Source organism: Macrobrachium nipponense, chromosome 2 (assembly GCF_015104395.2).
Source record: "Macrobrachium nipponense isolate FS-2020 chromosome 2, ASM1510439v2, whole genome shotgun sequence".
Classification (NCBI taxonomy): Eukaryota; Metazoa; Arthropoda; class Malacostraca; order Decapoda; family Palaemonidae; genus Macrobrachium; species Macrobrachium nipponense.
Genome location: NC_087201.1, coordinates 161,843,999 through 161,859,899, shown reverse-complemented (window position 1 = coordinate 161,859,899; position 15,901 = coordinate 161,843,999). Strand labels below are relative to the sequence as shown.

Below are 15,901 nucleotides of genomic sequence, written 5' to 3'. Positions count from 1 at the left end.
CGCTGTTATCATTCCTTCAGTTTCCTTCTTTAGCTCTCCCCTCTGTAGCCATTGCCATGTGTCATCGCTGGCTAGTTCTTTAGTCTGTCTCATGTATTGTCCGTGCATTGGTTTGTTGTGCCAGTCCTCTGTTCTTTCTGTCATTGTCCTGTCTCTGTATATTTGTGGGTCTTAGTCTACTTTTATTAGTCCTTCTTCCCATGCACTCTTTAGCCACTCGTCTTCACTGGTTTTCAGATATTGCCCCAGTGCTCTGTTCTCGATGTTGACACAGTCCTCTATACTTAATAGTCCTCTCCCTCCTTCCTTTCGTGTTATGTATAGTCTGTCCGTATTTGCTCTTGGGTGTAGTGCTCTGTGTTTTGTCATATGTTTCCTGGTTTTCTGATCTATGCTGCGGAGTTTTGCCTTCATCCATTCGACTATTCCTGCGCTGTATCTGATTACTGGCACTGCCCATGTGTTTATGGCTTTTATCATATTTCCGGGGTTGAGTTTTGACTTGAGTATCGCCTTGAGTCTCTGCATATATTCTTCCTGGTCGTGTCCTTCATCTCTTAGTGTTTTATATCCCCTCCTTCCATTATTCCCAGGTATTTGTATCCAGTCTCATCTAAGTGTTTGATGTTGGTCCCATCTGGTAGCTTTATCCCTTCAGTTCTCGTTACTTTGCCTTTTTGTATGTTGACTAAGGTGCATTTTTCTATTCCAAACTCCATCCTGATGTCCCCAGATACAATCCTTACAGTCTGGATTAGGGTATCTATTTCCTTGATGCTCTTACCATACAGCTTGATGTCGTCCATGAACATCAAATGGTTGATTCTGTTGCCTCTTTTCTTGAGTTGGTACCCGGCATCTATCTTCTGTAGTACTTTTGTCATGGGAATCATGGCTACTACGAAGAGTAGTGGGGACAGTGAGTCGCCCTGGAAGATCCCTCTCCTGATATTAACCTCTGCTAGTCTTATTCCAGAGCTTGTAAGTATTGTATTCCAGTTGCACATTGTATTTTTGAGGAAGCTGATGGTGTTTTCCTCTGCCCCATATATTTTCAGGCATTCTATTAGCCATGTGTGTGGTATCATGTCGAAGGCTTTCTTATAGTCTATCCATGCCATGCTTAGGTTGGTTTTCCTTCTCCTACTGTTCTTCATTACCATTTTGTCTATCAGGAGCTGGTCTTTTGTGCCCCGACACTTCCTTCTGCAACCTTTCTGTTGGTGGGGAATGGTGTTTGTCCCCTCTAGGTAGTTGTATAGCCTTTCACTGATGATACCTGTTAGTAACTTCCACATTATTGGTAGGCAGGTGATAGGCCTGTAGTTACTGGCTATATTTCCCTTACTCTTGTCTTTTTGTACTAAGGATGTTCTTCCTGTGGTCATCCATTTGGGTGCATGGTGATTTGAGATACAATGCTGGAGTTGTTCTGCTATTCATGGATGTAGGGCCTTGAAGTTTTTGAGCCAGTATCCATGGACTTCATCGGGACCTGGGGCTTTCCAGTTTGGTTTTCATTTTCTTTAGTTGGTGTCTGACTGTGTCTGTCGTGATCTCTGTGAATCTTTGTTTTATTCTCCCTGTTTCTTCTTCCTTGACTTCCTGGAGCCATGTTGCATGTTAGTTGTGTGATACCGGATTGCTCCATATGTTTTCCCAGAGTCTCTTACTTGGTTCGGCTTCAGGAATTTCTTGGTGGTTGTCTTCCCTCTTAGTTGGCTGTATAGTCTTTTCTGGTTGGTTCTGAATAGTTTGTTCTGTTAGTATCCCTTATTCCTGTTCATGTACCATGGATCTTATGTGCTTTGGCCTTAAGCCTCTGTTTTACATCTTCTATTGTGTTGTTTAGTCCCCTCTCTGGTACTTTGTATTTCTCTTTGAGTTCCTCCCTTGTTTCTTGCTTCTTAGCCTTTTTTCTGCCATCTCTTTCAGTTTACTCAAGTCAGATCTCATCACCATGATTTGCTTTTCCAGGCGCCTTTTCCAAGGAGGTTGCTGGTTTGGTTTCTGTTGGGTTGGTTGTACTGGTAGTGTTGGTGTTCGAATCCCCATCAGTTCTGCTACTAATCTTGCTCCTGCATATGCCAAGTTATTTGTTTTCTGTGATACTGGTGGTGTGTATTATGGCCATTATTTCATTGACCTCACTTGTTTTCTGCCTTAATTTCTTGGTGTTGTAGGCTTTCATGGAGGGGATCTTTGTTCTCTCTGTATCTGGCTCCATCCATTGTCTAATCTTTTCTACCCATTCCGTCCTCTCTGTTATTTCGTCGGTGTTTCTTCGTGTGTCGTTGTTTGATACCTCCTCATCCCTGTCGTCTTCTGTGGCATCGTCTCTCAGTTCGTCTTCGTGTAATTCGTTGTCGTGTGACATTTCCCTTTCCAGTTCTTCTCTTTCTGTTGGGGAGAGCCAGTTCTTTTTCTTTATGTTCCTTACTTGGTCTGCCAGCCTCTGCTCTGTTTGGGGGGTGTTATTCCTCTCATTCCAGATGTTGACCAACCTTCTTCTGTATCCTCTCTCCGTTGGGTTGCTTCTGATGTAGCATCTCCATATTTCCTTATTTTCTTCTCTTGTCCATTTCTTTCTTTGGTTTGCTTCTGTAGCTCCAATCTCAGGCTGTTGGTTACTGTCGTTGTGGTGGTCAGTTGCTGGATGACGACCTCCAAGTACCTGACCGTCTGCCCCTTCAATTTTGAATGGTGAATACCTGGCTGCCGGACTAAGCTCCTCTGTTGCCAGAGATTCCATTTACGTCGTTGTCGTTTATTCCTTCATTTCTTCACATCATTGCTGATTTTTGCTATTTAACCCATAGCTGGACCCTACCCCATCAGGGATAGGTACTCATTTACAGCTGAGTAGACTAAGGAAATTATGGTAAAGATCCTTTCCCAAGGATTCAACGACGAGGAGAGCGGTCACCCATCCAACGACTGACCAGCCCCAATGTTGCTTAACCAGTCCATTGACGACCTATTATTATTATTATTATTATTATTATTATTATTATTATTATTATTATTATTGCATAGAAATCTCAATTACGAGGCACAAGTAATGTTCTTTAAGGTCCCCAATAATATACTGATGGTAGCAGTAGTAAAATGTTCATAAAACTATATAAAGGCTTTCGAACCCTACCCTGGGTTAATTTTCAGTCGACTGATTTATTTAACATAAAATTATTATCATTATTTTCATTATTACTGCGTGGCTATGAACTACTCCATTGTAAGAAGACGTCAATTTGCCATTAATGTAGTTTTTAAAACTTTCCATTAAAAAGAATATTTATTCCTTTCTTATCTGGCTCCCTCATTCATTCATTCATTCATCCCTTGTCGTACTCTGCCTCTTATCTTATCTCTGTCTTGTATCTATCTCATCTCTATCTTACCCTCGTCGGATTTCTCTTCACTTTGCATCTTATCTTATCCCTATGTTATCTCTATCTTAGTTCTATCTTACCCTCGTCAGATTTCTCCTCACTTCGAATCTTATCTTGTCCTTATGTTATCTCCATCTTATTTCTATCTTACCCTCGTTGGATTTCTCTTCACTCCACATCTTTTATCTCTACCCCTTTTCTCTATCTTACCCTCCTCGGATTTCTCTTGACTTCGCATCTCATCATATCACTATCTTACCCTCGCAGGATTCCTCCTGACTTCGTCCACAGCCTGCTGCAGCATCTCCTGCGAAGCGAACTTGCTGGGGAAGGTCTCGACGATGGTCGGGATTCGAACTCGTCTCAACTCCTGCAGAGCAAAGGCAAGTTCCTCATTAACTTTAAAGTAAGGTCTCTCGAGTCTCAGTAACTTTACGTGTCTTATCTTATACTTTTTTTGCATTATTATGCATCTCCTTCTTTGGAGAAAGTGGCACCAGTATAGGGTGAGGTTGCGAACCCTACTTGCCTCTGCTGGTACCTGGTCAAGATGACTGGGAGGCTAAGAAAGAATGGCGAGCCTTGCAATTTTCGCTCAGTGGGTTACCACTGGGTCGCACCAGCTGTAAAAGTTACAATATATATATATATAGATATATATATTATATATATATATATATATATATATATATTATATAAAGTATAAAATGCCCATTAAAACACTGATTTAAAGCTAAGGACTGCTATATTTCTGTGGACCAACTTCCATCCCTTTTCAAGTTCAAGTATGGAAGTTGGTCCACCGAAATATAGTAGTCCTTAACCTTAATCCAGAGCGTTTTAATGGGCCAAGTTGATACTTTATTAAGAAATGCATGTTTGCATGTGATTTTAGCTGACGGAGAAATTTAAAGGGACTTGAAACATTCACACAAGTGACTATGAGATGCACCACTCTGATATAACTAAGCTTCTACCACTTCAGAGATTATAAGAGTCATGATATCCTCAAAGCGCATTATTTTCTTAATTATTCCGTTTCTTACCGGTTTCCGAATGATGACGAAGGAGAGGGAGTAGATGAACAACTGCTCGTTGACCAGATCTCTGCATGCATTTGCCAGGCTCGTCAGTTCGGCAATGTTGCGTGCTCCTGCAGACATTGAAAGGATGAGACAGTGAAATATTCAAGTCTATAAATGGACCTTTATGTCAGTCTTTACCTGTGGCTAAATTACTGTATTGTCTAGCTTGTATAATTGGAAGAAGAATTAGTTTTATCGGCAGTGAGTAAGGAAATGCTGCTTGAAAAGTGTTATCATCAAGATTTGGTTTAAATGTTCCAGTCATAAGAGGTTCCTGAAGAAACGACAGGCCACAAATATCTGAACCTGGTGAAGAGACTTGCGAAGAGAAAAGGTACTTAAGAGATACTTAGAGTGATAAGCTACATTATGATGGGGTTTAGGAAAAGAAAGAGCATGCAAAAGATACTCATGAAGGTAAGAGATCGTAGAGGAGACTTGTGAAAGAGAAAGACTTGTGAAAAGAGAGACACCCTAAAGATAATTATATAGAAGAGAGACACCATGAAGAGACATCGTGAACCGACTCTTTCAAAGTAAGAGACATTACGGGGGGACTTCAGGAGAGAAGGGGCTAGTTGATGAAAATTTGCCACCTTGGAAAACACGTGAGAGAGCTCAAAAGAGACATCATGAAGTCTATGAAGGAGAATGGACACCCCTAATTAGCTCATACATACCTGAGTCAGGTATACATTCATGACAAGAGGTCATACTCAGAGGGAATGGGACTAAATGGGACATATTACTCTAGAAGGAGGAGGACTGTCGTACTCATGAAGTAGTCGCAGAGGCTCCTCGCAGCTCTGCGGTGGCCTCTGATGAAGACGGAGAAGACTCGTCCTCTTTGGAGGGTGGTGGCGTAGCCGAGTTCTGCGGGTGGACGACCTCCCGTGCCTATCCGGGTGCCGATGCCCTGCAATGGAAATGAATAATTTTTTTTCTCTCTCTCTCTCATGTCATGCAATAAGGAATTCAGTATTTCAATTCGACAAAAGACTTTTCTCATGTCAAATAGAAAGGGGAATTCATGCTTCAGTTTGACAAAGGCTTTCTCATGACAAATAGAAAGGGGAATTCAATGCTTCAGTTTGACAAAAAGGCTTTTCTCCTGTCAAATAGAAAGGGGAATTCAATGTTTCAGTTTGACAAAAGGCTTTCTCATGTCAAATAGAAAGGGGAATTCAATGTTTCAGTTTGACAAAAGGCTTTCTCATGTCAAATAGAAAGGGGAATTCAATGCTTCAGTTTGACAAAAGACTTTCTCATGTCAAATAGAAAGGGGAATTCAATGCTTCAGTTTGACAAAAGGCTTTCTCATGTCAAATAGAAAGGGGAATTCAATGCTTCAGTTTGACAAAAGGTTTTCTCATGTCAAATAGAAAGGGGAATTCAATGCTTCAGTTTTGACAAAAGGCTTTTTCATGACAAATAGAAAGGGGAATTCAATGTTTCAGTGTGACAAAAGGCTTTCTCATGTCAAATAGAAAAGGGGAATTCAATGCTTCAGTTTGACAAAAAGGCCTTTTTCTCATGTCAAATAGAAAGGGGAAATTCAATGCTTCGTTTTGACAAAAGACTTTCTTATGTCAAATAGAAAGGGGAATTTGTTCAATGCTTCAGTTTGACAAAAGGCTTTCTCATGTCAAATTGAAAGGGGAATTAATGCTTCAGTTTGACAAAAGACTTCTCATGTCAAATAGAAAGGGGAATTCAATGTTTCAGTTTGATAAAAGGCTTTCTTCATGTCAAATACAAAGGGGAATTTTTTTTTCATGTTTTTTCAGTTTGACAAAAGGGGCTTTTCATGTCAAATTGAAAGGGGAATTTTCAATGCTTCAGTTTGAACAGAAAGCTTTCTCATGTCAAATAGAAAGGGGAATTTCAATGTTTCAGTTTGCAAAAGGTTTCTTTCTCAAAATGGGTCAAATAGAAAGGGGAATTCAAATGCTTCAGTTGACAAAAGGCTTTCTCATGTCAAAAGAAAGGGGAATTCAATGCTTCAGTTATTTGACAAAGGCTTTCTTTTTCTTCATGTCAAATAGAAAGGGGAATTCTGTTTGCAGTTTGAAACAAAGGCTTTCTTTCAAAATTCAATGAAAGAAAGGGGAATTCAATGCTTAGTTTGACAAAATTTGGCTTCAAGTGACAAAAGGCTCATGTCAAATAGAAAGGGGAATCAAATGCTTCAGATTGATTAAAGGCTTCTCATGTCAAATAGAAAGGGGAATTCAATGCTTCATTTGCAAAAAGGCTTCTTCTGTCAAATAGAAAGGGGAAATTCAATGCTTCAGTTTGACAATGCTTCAGTTTGACAAAGGCTTTCTCATGTCAAATAGAAATTCAATGCTTCAGTTTGGAGGCTTTCTCATGTCCAAAATAGAAAGGGGAATTCAATGGCTTCAGTTTTGACAAAAGGCTTTCTCATTCAATAGAAGGGGAATTCAATGCTTCAATTTCAGTTTTGGACCAAAAGGCTTTCTCATGTCAATATAAATGGGAAATTCAATGGGGCTTCAAGTTTGACAAAAAGAATTCTCATGTCAAATTAGAAAGGGAATTCAATGCTTTTCAGTTTGACAAAACTTTCTCATGGGGGTCAAAGGAGAAAGGGGAATTCAATTTGCTTTAGTTTGACAAAAGGCTTCTCATGTCTAAATAGAAAGGGAAGGGGGATTTAAATTGCTTCAATTCGGAAAAAGCTTTCTCATGGTTTCACTAGAAAGGGGAATTCAATGTTTAATTTGACAAAGACTTTCTCCATGCCGAATTTATAAAGGGGAATTCAAAATGCCTTCAGTTTGACAAAATACTTTCTCATGGCAATAGAAAGGGGATTCAAAAATGCTTCCAATTTGACAAAAAGACTTTCTCATGTCAAATCGAAGGGGAAATCAATGCTTTAGTTGACAAAGGCTTTCTCATATCTTTAATAAGGGTGATTTCAATGTTTCAGTTCGACAAAAGGCTTTCTTCATGGCAAATATAAAGGGGATTCATGTTTCATTTGACAAAAGACTTTCTCAATGTCAAATAGAAAGGGGAATTCCAAATGCTTCTGTTTGACAAAGCCTTTCTCTTGTCAATAGAAGGGGAATTCAATGCTTCAGTTTTGACACAAGGCTTCTCGTGCAAATAGAAAAGGGATTCAATGCTTCAGTTTAACAAAAGAATTCTCATGTCAAATAGAAAGGGGAATTCAATTCTTCTGTTTCTGACAAAAGAGTTTCTTCTTGTCAAATAGAAAGGGAATCAAAATGCTCAAAAAGGGGTTTGAACAAAAGGCTTTCCGTGTCAAATTAGAAAAAGGGAATTCAATGCTTTCCGGTTTTTAACAAAAAAGACTTTCTCTATGTCAAATAAGAAAGGGGAAGTTCAATGCTTTCATGTTTGACAAAAAGGACCTTTCTCATGTCAAAGAGAAAGGGAATTCAATGCTTCAAAGGGGTTTGAACAAAAGAATTTCTCATGTCAATAGAAAGGGGAATTTTCAATGGTTCAGGTGACAAAAGGACTTTGTCTCATTTGTCAAATTAGAAAGGGGAACATTCAATGTTCAGTTTACAAAACGGCTTTCTCATGTCAAATTGAAAGGGGAATTCAAAATGCTTCAGTTTGAAAAAGAATTTCTCATGTCAATAGAAAAGGAAGAATTCAATGTTTCAGTTTGAACAAAAGGCTTTCTCGCGTGTCAAATAGAAAGTGGAATTTCAATGCTTCAGATTTATGAAAGACTTTCTCATGTCAAATAGAAAGGGGAATTCAATGCTTCAGTTTGACAAAAGACTTTCTCATCTCAAATAGAAAGGGGAATTCAATGCTTCAGTTTGACAAAAGGCTTTCTCATGTCAAATAGAAAGGGGAATTCAATGCTTCAGATTGATAAAAGGCTTTCTCATGTCAAATAGAAAGGGGAATTCAATGCTTCAGTTTGACAAAAGGCTTTCTCATGTCAAATAGAAAGGGGAATACAATGCTTCAGTTTAACAATGCTTCAGTTTGACAAAAGGCTTTCTCATGTCAAATTGAAAGGGGAATTCAATGCTTCAGTTTGACAAAAGGCTTTCTCATGTCAAATAGAAAGGGGAATTCAATGCATCAGTTTCACAAAAGGCTTTCTCATGTCAAATAGAAAGGGGAATTCATTGCTTTAGTTTCACAAAAGGCTTTCTCATGTCAAATAGAAAGGGGAATTCAATGCTTCAGTTTGACAAAAGGCTTTCTCAAGCCAAATAGGAAGGGGAATTCAATGCTTCAGTTTGACAATGCTTCAGTTTGATAAAAGGCTTTCTCGTGTCAAATAGAAAGGGGAATTCAATGCTTCAGTTTGACAAAAGGCTTTCTCATGTCAAATAGAAAGGGAAATTTTCAATGCTTCAGTTTGACAAAAGACTTTCCTCATGCAAATAGAAAAGGGGGGAATTCATGTTTCAGTTTGACAAAAGCTTTCTCATGTCAAATAGAAAGGGGGAATTCACTGCTCAGTTTGACAAAAAGGCTTTCTCATGTCAAATAGAAAGGGGACTTCAATGTTCAGTTTGACAAAAGGCTTTCTCATGTCAAATAGAAAGGGGAACTTCAATGCTTCAGTTTGACAAAAGGCTTTCATGTCAAATAGAAAGGGGAATTTCAATGTTTCAGTTTGAGAAAAGGCTTTCTCATCTCAAATAGAAAAGGGGAAAAATTCAATGCTTCAGTTTTTACAAAAGGCTTTCTCATGTCAAATAGAAGGGAATTAATGTTTTCAGTTTGACAAAAGGCTTTCTTCATGTCAAATAAAAAGGGGACTTCACTGCTTCAGTTTGACAAAAGGCCTCTCATGTCAAAAGAAAAAGGGGAATTCAATGTTTTCAGTTTGACAAAAGGTTTCTCAGATTTGTCAAATCGAAATGGGGAAATTCAATGTTTCAGTTTGAGCAAAAGACTTTTCGTCATGTCAAAAATAGAAAGGGGAATTCATGCTTTTTCATTTGACAAAAGACTTTCTCAGGTCAAATAAAAGGGGAATTCAATGTTTCAAAGGGTTTGAACAAAAGTTCTCAATGTTTCTAATAGAAAGGGGAATTTAAGCCTTCCGTTTGACAAAAGGGCTTTCGTCATGTCAAATAGAAAGGGGAATTCAATCATGCTTCATCTTGACAAAGGCGTTCTCAGGTCAAATAGAAAGGGGAATTCAAAATGTTTCAGGTTTGACAAAAGACTTTCTCATGTCTAATAGAAAGGGGAATTCAATGCTTCATGTTTGACAAAAGGCTTTCTTTCTTGTTCAAATCAGAAAGGGGAATTCAATGCGTTGCAGTTTTGACAAAATGGCCTTTCTCATGTCCAAATAGAAAGGGAAATGAATTGTTTGTCGTTTGAACAAAATGTTGACTTTCTCATGTTTTCTAATAGAAAAGGGATTCAAATGCTTCCTGGTTTTGACAAAAGGCTTTCTCATTGTCAAATAGAAAGGGGTGGAACTTCAATGCTTTCAGTTTTGACAAAAGCTTTTCTCATTTCCTTTAATAGAAAGAGGAATTCAATGCTTCAGTTTTGACAAAAGTTCTTCTCATGCAAATCGAAAGGGGAATTCAATGCCTTTCAGTTTTTGACAAAAGACTTTCCTCATGTCAAATAAAAGGGAAAGGGGAATTCAATGCTTCAGTTTTGACAACAAACTTTTCTCATGTTTCAAATAGAAAGGGGAATTCAAAATGGTTTCAGTTTTGAAAAAGGCTTTCTCATGTCTAAATAAAAAGGGGAATTCAATTGCTTCAGTTTGACAAAAGCTTCTCCATTCAAACAGAAAGGGAATTTAATCTTCAGTTTGACAAAAGGCTTTCTCATGTCAAATATAAAGGGGAATTCCAATGTTTCAGTTTGACAAAACAAAAGGACTTTCTCATTGTCTAAATAGAAAGGGGACTTCAATTGCTTCAGTTTGACAAAAGACTTTTCTTATGTTTCAAAATGCAAATGGGATTCAAAATGCGTTTTCAGTTTGACAAAAGGCTTCTCATGTCCAAAATAGAAAGGGGAACTTTCAATGGGTTTCAGTTTGGACAAAGACTTTTCTCATGTCTTGAATAGAAAGGGGAGATTCAATGCTTTCATTGTTTGACAAAAGGCTTTTCCTTTCCATGTCAATAGAAAGGGGAATTCAATGCTTTCAGTTTGGACAAAAGACTTTCTCATGTCTAATGAAAGAAATGGGGAATTCATGCTTTCAGTTGACAATTCTTTCTCAATTTGTCAATAGAAAGGGGAATTCAAAATGCTTCCAGTTTGACAAAAGCCTTTCTCATGTCCAAATAGAAAGGGGAATTCCAATGTTTCAGTTTTGACAAAAGGCTTTCTCATGTCAAATAGAAAGGGGAATTTCAATGCTTTCAGTTTGAACAAAAAGACTTTCTCATGTCTAATAGAAAGGGGTAATTCAATGCTTCAGTTTGACAAAAGGACTTTCTTCAGTCAAATAGAAAGGGGAATTTATTCAATTGCTTCAGTTTTGACAAAACCCCGGCTTTCTCATTCAAATAGAAAGGGAAATTCAATGTTTCAAGTTTGACAAAAGGCTTTCCTCTGTTCAAATAGGGGGAATTTCATGCTCAGTTTGGACAAAAGGACTTTGCTCATTTGTTTCAAATAGAAATGGAATTCAATGCCTTCAAGTTGACAAAAAGCTCAATGTTCAATAGAAATTTGTGAATTTCAATGTTTTCATTTTGACAAAAGACTTTCCAATGTCTAGAAAAGGGGAATTCAATGCTTCAGTTTGACACAAGCTTTTCTCCTGTCAAACAAAATAAAAGGGGAATTCAATGCCTTTCAGTTTGACAAAAAGACTTTCTCATGTCAATAGAAAGGGGAATTCAATGCTTTCAGTTTGAACAAAAGACTTTCTCATGTCAAATAGAAAGGGGAATTCAATGCTTCAGTTTGACAAAGGCCTTTTTCATGGCAAATAGAAAGGGGAATTCAATCAGTTTGACAAAAGACTTTCTCATGTCAAATTAAGAAAGGGGATTTCAATTTTCATTTTGACAAAGCTTTCTCATGTCAAAAATAGAAAGGGAATTCAATTCTTCAGTTTGACAAAAGGCTTTCTATGTCAAATAAAAGGAAAAGGGGAATTCAATGCTTCAGTTTGGACAAAAGGCTTTCTCGTGTCAAATAGAAAGGGGTTTGAGTTCAATCGTCAGTTTGACAAAAGACTTTGTTCTCGTGTCAAATAGAAGGGGAGTTCAATGCTTCAGTTTGACAAAAGGCTTTCTCATGTCAAATAGAAAGGGGAATTCAATGCTTCAGTTTGACAAAAGGCTTTCTCTGTTCAACAGAAAAGGGAATTTTGGCTTCAAGTTGTTTTGCAAAAGGCTTTCTCATGTCAAATAAAAAGGGGAATTCAATCTTCAGTTTGACAAAAGACGATTTCCTCATGTCAAATAGAAAGGGGAATTCATTGTTTCAGTTCGATGAAAGGCATAGTTTGTTTTTCACTCCAGGTAAAAGGGGGACTTCAGTGTTAAAAGTTCGACAAAACACATTGTTTTTCATGCCAAGTATAAAAGGGACTTCAGTGTTTCAGTTTGACGAAATACATTGTTCCTCATGCCAAGCAGAAAGATGAATTCAGTGTTTTAGTTTAACAAGAGATATTTTTTTTATTTCTCATGCGAAGCACAAAAGGAAATTCAGTGATTCAGGCTGATGAAAGACATTGTTTTTCGTGTAAACAAGAAATCAGCATTCAGGGTTTCAGTTTGATGAACTGGATTTTTTCTTGCCAAGCATTTCGTAGGAATTTATGTTTCGTTACCGGGAAGAGATGATCCCTTCCAGGGAATTGACATCTTCTACGGGGATATCTGGTTCCAGTACTCGTTTTTCACCTGTAAAGAGAATTTTGGCCTCCGTTTTTCTAATTCCATGATTCCTGAATGGCCCTCTTTGCCCCAGTGCCTGGGCTGTAGCTCTAAATTTCATACATCTTAAGTAGATTTTGTGTTGTGCAAGGTTTACAGTTTAGAGAATATCGTCCTGATTGCATCATGTACCACAGACTATGCTCTCACCCTCCAGATGAGAACCTGGTGACTACTCGACTATCCAGGGAACTTGATAGTTTTACAAGAGAGCCATCAGTAAGAAAATGTGCCTGTTCATAAACCTTCGCCTATCGGCACGTATTCCTGAATGTCTTATTCGTATATCTAAAGTGAGGTTATCAAAGTCAGCTATATATACTTATATATTTATACTATCTTTGAGTCTCATATAGTTACGCATTTAGGCTTCCAGGAAGAGACACGACACGAATTCTCTACTCAAATGCTTAGACAGCGATGACTACGGTCTTGCCGTCAAGCTTTTGTTGACTAACAATTCTTCCGAAATACATACTAAGCTATGTGCTTAGTATGTATTTTGTTTTACCATAAAGAGTCAAGTTTTGTAGCCCTCTTACGCCGCAGCGGTAAAAAAAAATTGTCTCCCGTGTGCCGGAGGTGTATCAGAGTGAGCGCGGAAGCGGAAAAAATATTTTTTTCAAAAAATCACAGCGCGCTTAGTTTTCAAGATTAAGAATTCATTTTTGGCTCCTTTTTTTTCATTGGCTGAAGTTTAGTATGCAACCATCAGAAATGAAAAAAATTATCATTATCGTATATAAATAATGCGATATATGATAGCGCAAAAACGAAATTTTATATATAATTGTATTCAAATCGCGCTGTGCGCAAAACGGTTAAAGGTAACAAGTTACTTTTTTTTCGTTGTAATGTACACTAAATTGCCATCATTTTGATATATAACACATTGTAAAACGATAAAAGCAACACAGAGAAAATATTATCACAAAATAATGCATGAATTCGTAACGCGCGGACGTAAATAAATATTTTTTTCAAAAATTCACCATAAATCTAAATATTGTCTTAGAGACTTCCAATTTCTTTCAAAATGAAGACAAATGATTGAATATTACTATACTGTAAGAGTATTAGCTTACAATTGCAGTTTTCGACCATATCTGACCAGTTAAAGTTGACCGAATGTCGAATTTTTTTATATATATATATGCAATTACTTCGGAAATAAGAAAAGCTACAACCTTTAAATATTTTTCGTTTTATTCTACAAATGACATTGCGCACATTTTCATATATAAAACTCTATGAAATGCCTAATATGAAACGGAGCAAATATTCCGAGAATGGTACGTACGCATTTCGGAGATTTGTGGCGGAGAATCCGCGCGCGGAGGGAAGGAAAGATTTTTTTTTAAATTCACCATAAATCTAAATATTTTGCTAGAGACTTCGAATTTGTTTCAAGATGAAGATAAATGACTGAATATTACTAGACTGTAAGAGTTTTAGCTTACAATTGCGTTTTTTCGACCATTTCGTAGAGTCAAAGTTGACCGAACGTGGTTTTTTTTCTATTTATCGTGATTTATATGCAAATATTTCAAAAGTGAGAAAAGCTACAACCTTCAATTATTTTTTGTTGTATTCTACATGAAATTGCGCACATTTTCATATATAAAACTTTATGTAACGGCTAATTTAAAATGGTGCAAACATTACCACAATCGCACGTATGATTTTTTCGGAAGAGTTACCGCGCGGACGTAAAGAAAATGTTATTTTTTTCATAAATTCACCATAAATCGAAATATTGTGCTAGAGACTTCCAATTTGTTGCAAAATTAAGGTAAATGCTTGAATATTACTAGAATATAATCGTTTTAGCTTACAATTGCGTTTTCGACCATTTCGGTAGAGTCAAAGTTGACCGAAGGTTGGAATTTTGGCAATTATCGTTATTTATATGAAAATATCTCAAAACTGATAAAAGCTACAACCATGGGTTGTTTTTAGTTGTATTGTGCATGAAATTTCGCACATTTCCATATATAAGACTTTATATAACGGCTAATTTTAAAATGGTGCAAACATTACCACAATCGCATGTATGATTTTTTTTCGGAAGAGTTACCGCGCGGATGTAAGGAAAATGTTTTTTCATAAATTCACCATAAATCGAAATATTGTGCTAGAGACTTCCAATTAGTTACAAAATTAAGGTAAATGATTGAATATTACTAAAATATAAGAGTTTTAGCTTACAATTGCGTTTTTCGACCATTTCGGTAGAGTCAAAGTTGACCGAAGTTGAAATTTTGGCAATTATCGTTATTTATATGAAAATATCTCAAAACTGATAAAAGCTACAATCATGAGTATTTTATTGTTGTATTCTACATAAAATGCGCACATTTTCACATTTAATACTTCATGTAACGGCTAATTTACAATGGTACAAAAATTATGTCAAAGTGACGAAATAATTTCCGAGATGTGTCACAGATACTTTTTAGTACGGCAAGAAAGAAATTCGCGCTTGCGCGCCTGCGTAACGATTGTAAACAAAACAACAGCTTGATCCGTGAACTCCCAGCATCCCCCAAGGTGCGTGATTCAAAAGTTTTAGGCTGGTAGGCCTATAAGTATTTTTCCGCGAATTTTAAAAAAAACTTTTGTAAGTCGACGTAAAATACGTCCAGTCGGCACACGGGAGACAAAAAATGTCGACGTAAAATACGTCTAGTCGGCGTAAGAGGGGTAGTAGGTTCAGTTCTTCCTCGTTGTGTTTTCCGGCTGCTTGCTTTCGTGGTAAATATTCAGATTTGCTATCCTAGCTCCTTAGCCGAAAACATAACAAAAGATTATAGACGGATCTCTGTGTGCTGTGAATTTCTAAAAGAAATTCAGAACGTCAATTTGTAAGTGTTAATAATACGAGGTGCTCTGTAGGCATTACTTTAAGGTTCTTTACAACGTCCCCATCCTTAGGCCCCCAGCTGCGACACCTTTCGTTCTTTTTACTGTACCTCCGTTCATATTCTCTTTCTTTCGTCGCAATTCCTTAACCCTCTCCTCACAATTGTTTCGTGGTGCAACTGCTTTGAGGTCTTCCTCCTGTTACACCTTTCAAAGCTACTTGACTCTCAATTTCGCTTTCAGCGCTGAATGACTTCGTAGGTCCTACAGTAGGCCAGTCCCTTACGACGCCCCTGATTGGTTGTTGATAAGCCAATCACAATGCTGGAAACTCTGTTTCTCTCTCGAGAGAGTTCTCATGGGCAGGAGGATGTATGTTCCACCTGTCCTAAGGGATACTTTTGAAAGACGTATCCCTCAGGAGAGGTGGAATATACATCCTGCCTATGTGAACTATCTCGAGAGAGACTGAGAGTTTCCAGCCCTGTGATTGGCTTATCAACAGCCATAATCAGGAGCGTCGTAAGGGACTGGCCTAGACATCAGATGCATGGTTGATGTGAATCTACTACAGCTAGCGATTTGCCATTGACCTAAATTCCATATTCCAATTCCAGAAAGGAATAGAGGTAGATCAATGGATCGGCATCTCTCATAA

General features: G+C 37.6%; 1 protein-coding gene across 1 annotated transcript in view; it reads right to left on the bottom strand.

The window, feature by feature from the left end:
- LOC135221111 (phenoloxidase 2-like) overlaps nucleotides 1–15,901 on the bottom strand; it is a 49,620-nt gene that overhangs the window by 31,879 nt on the left and 1,840 nt on the right. Inside the window, 3 exon segments of the mRNA XM_064258928.1 lie at nucleotides 3,652–3,762; nucleotides 4,439–4,545; nucleotides 5,252–5,393. Coding sequence (XP_064114998.1) covers nucleotides 3,652–3,762; nucleotides 4,439–4,545; nucleotides 5,252–5,393 — 360 coding nt within the window.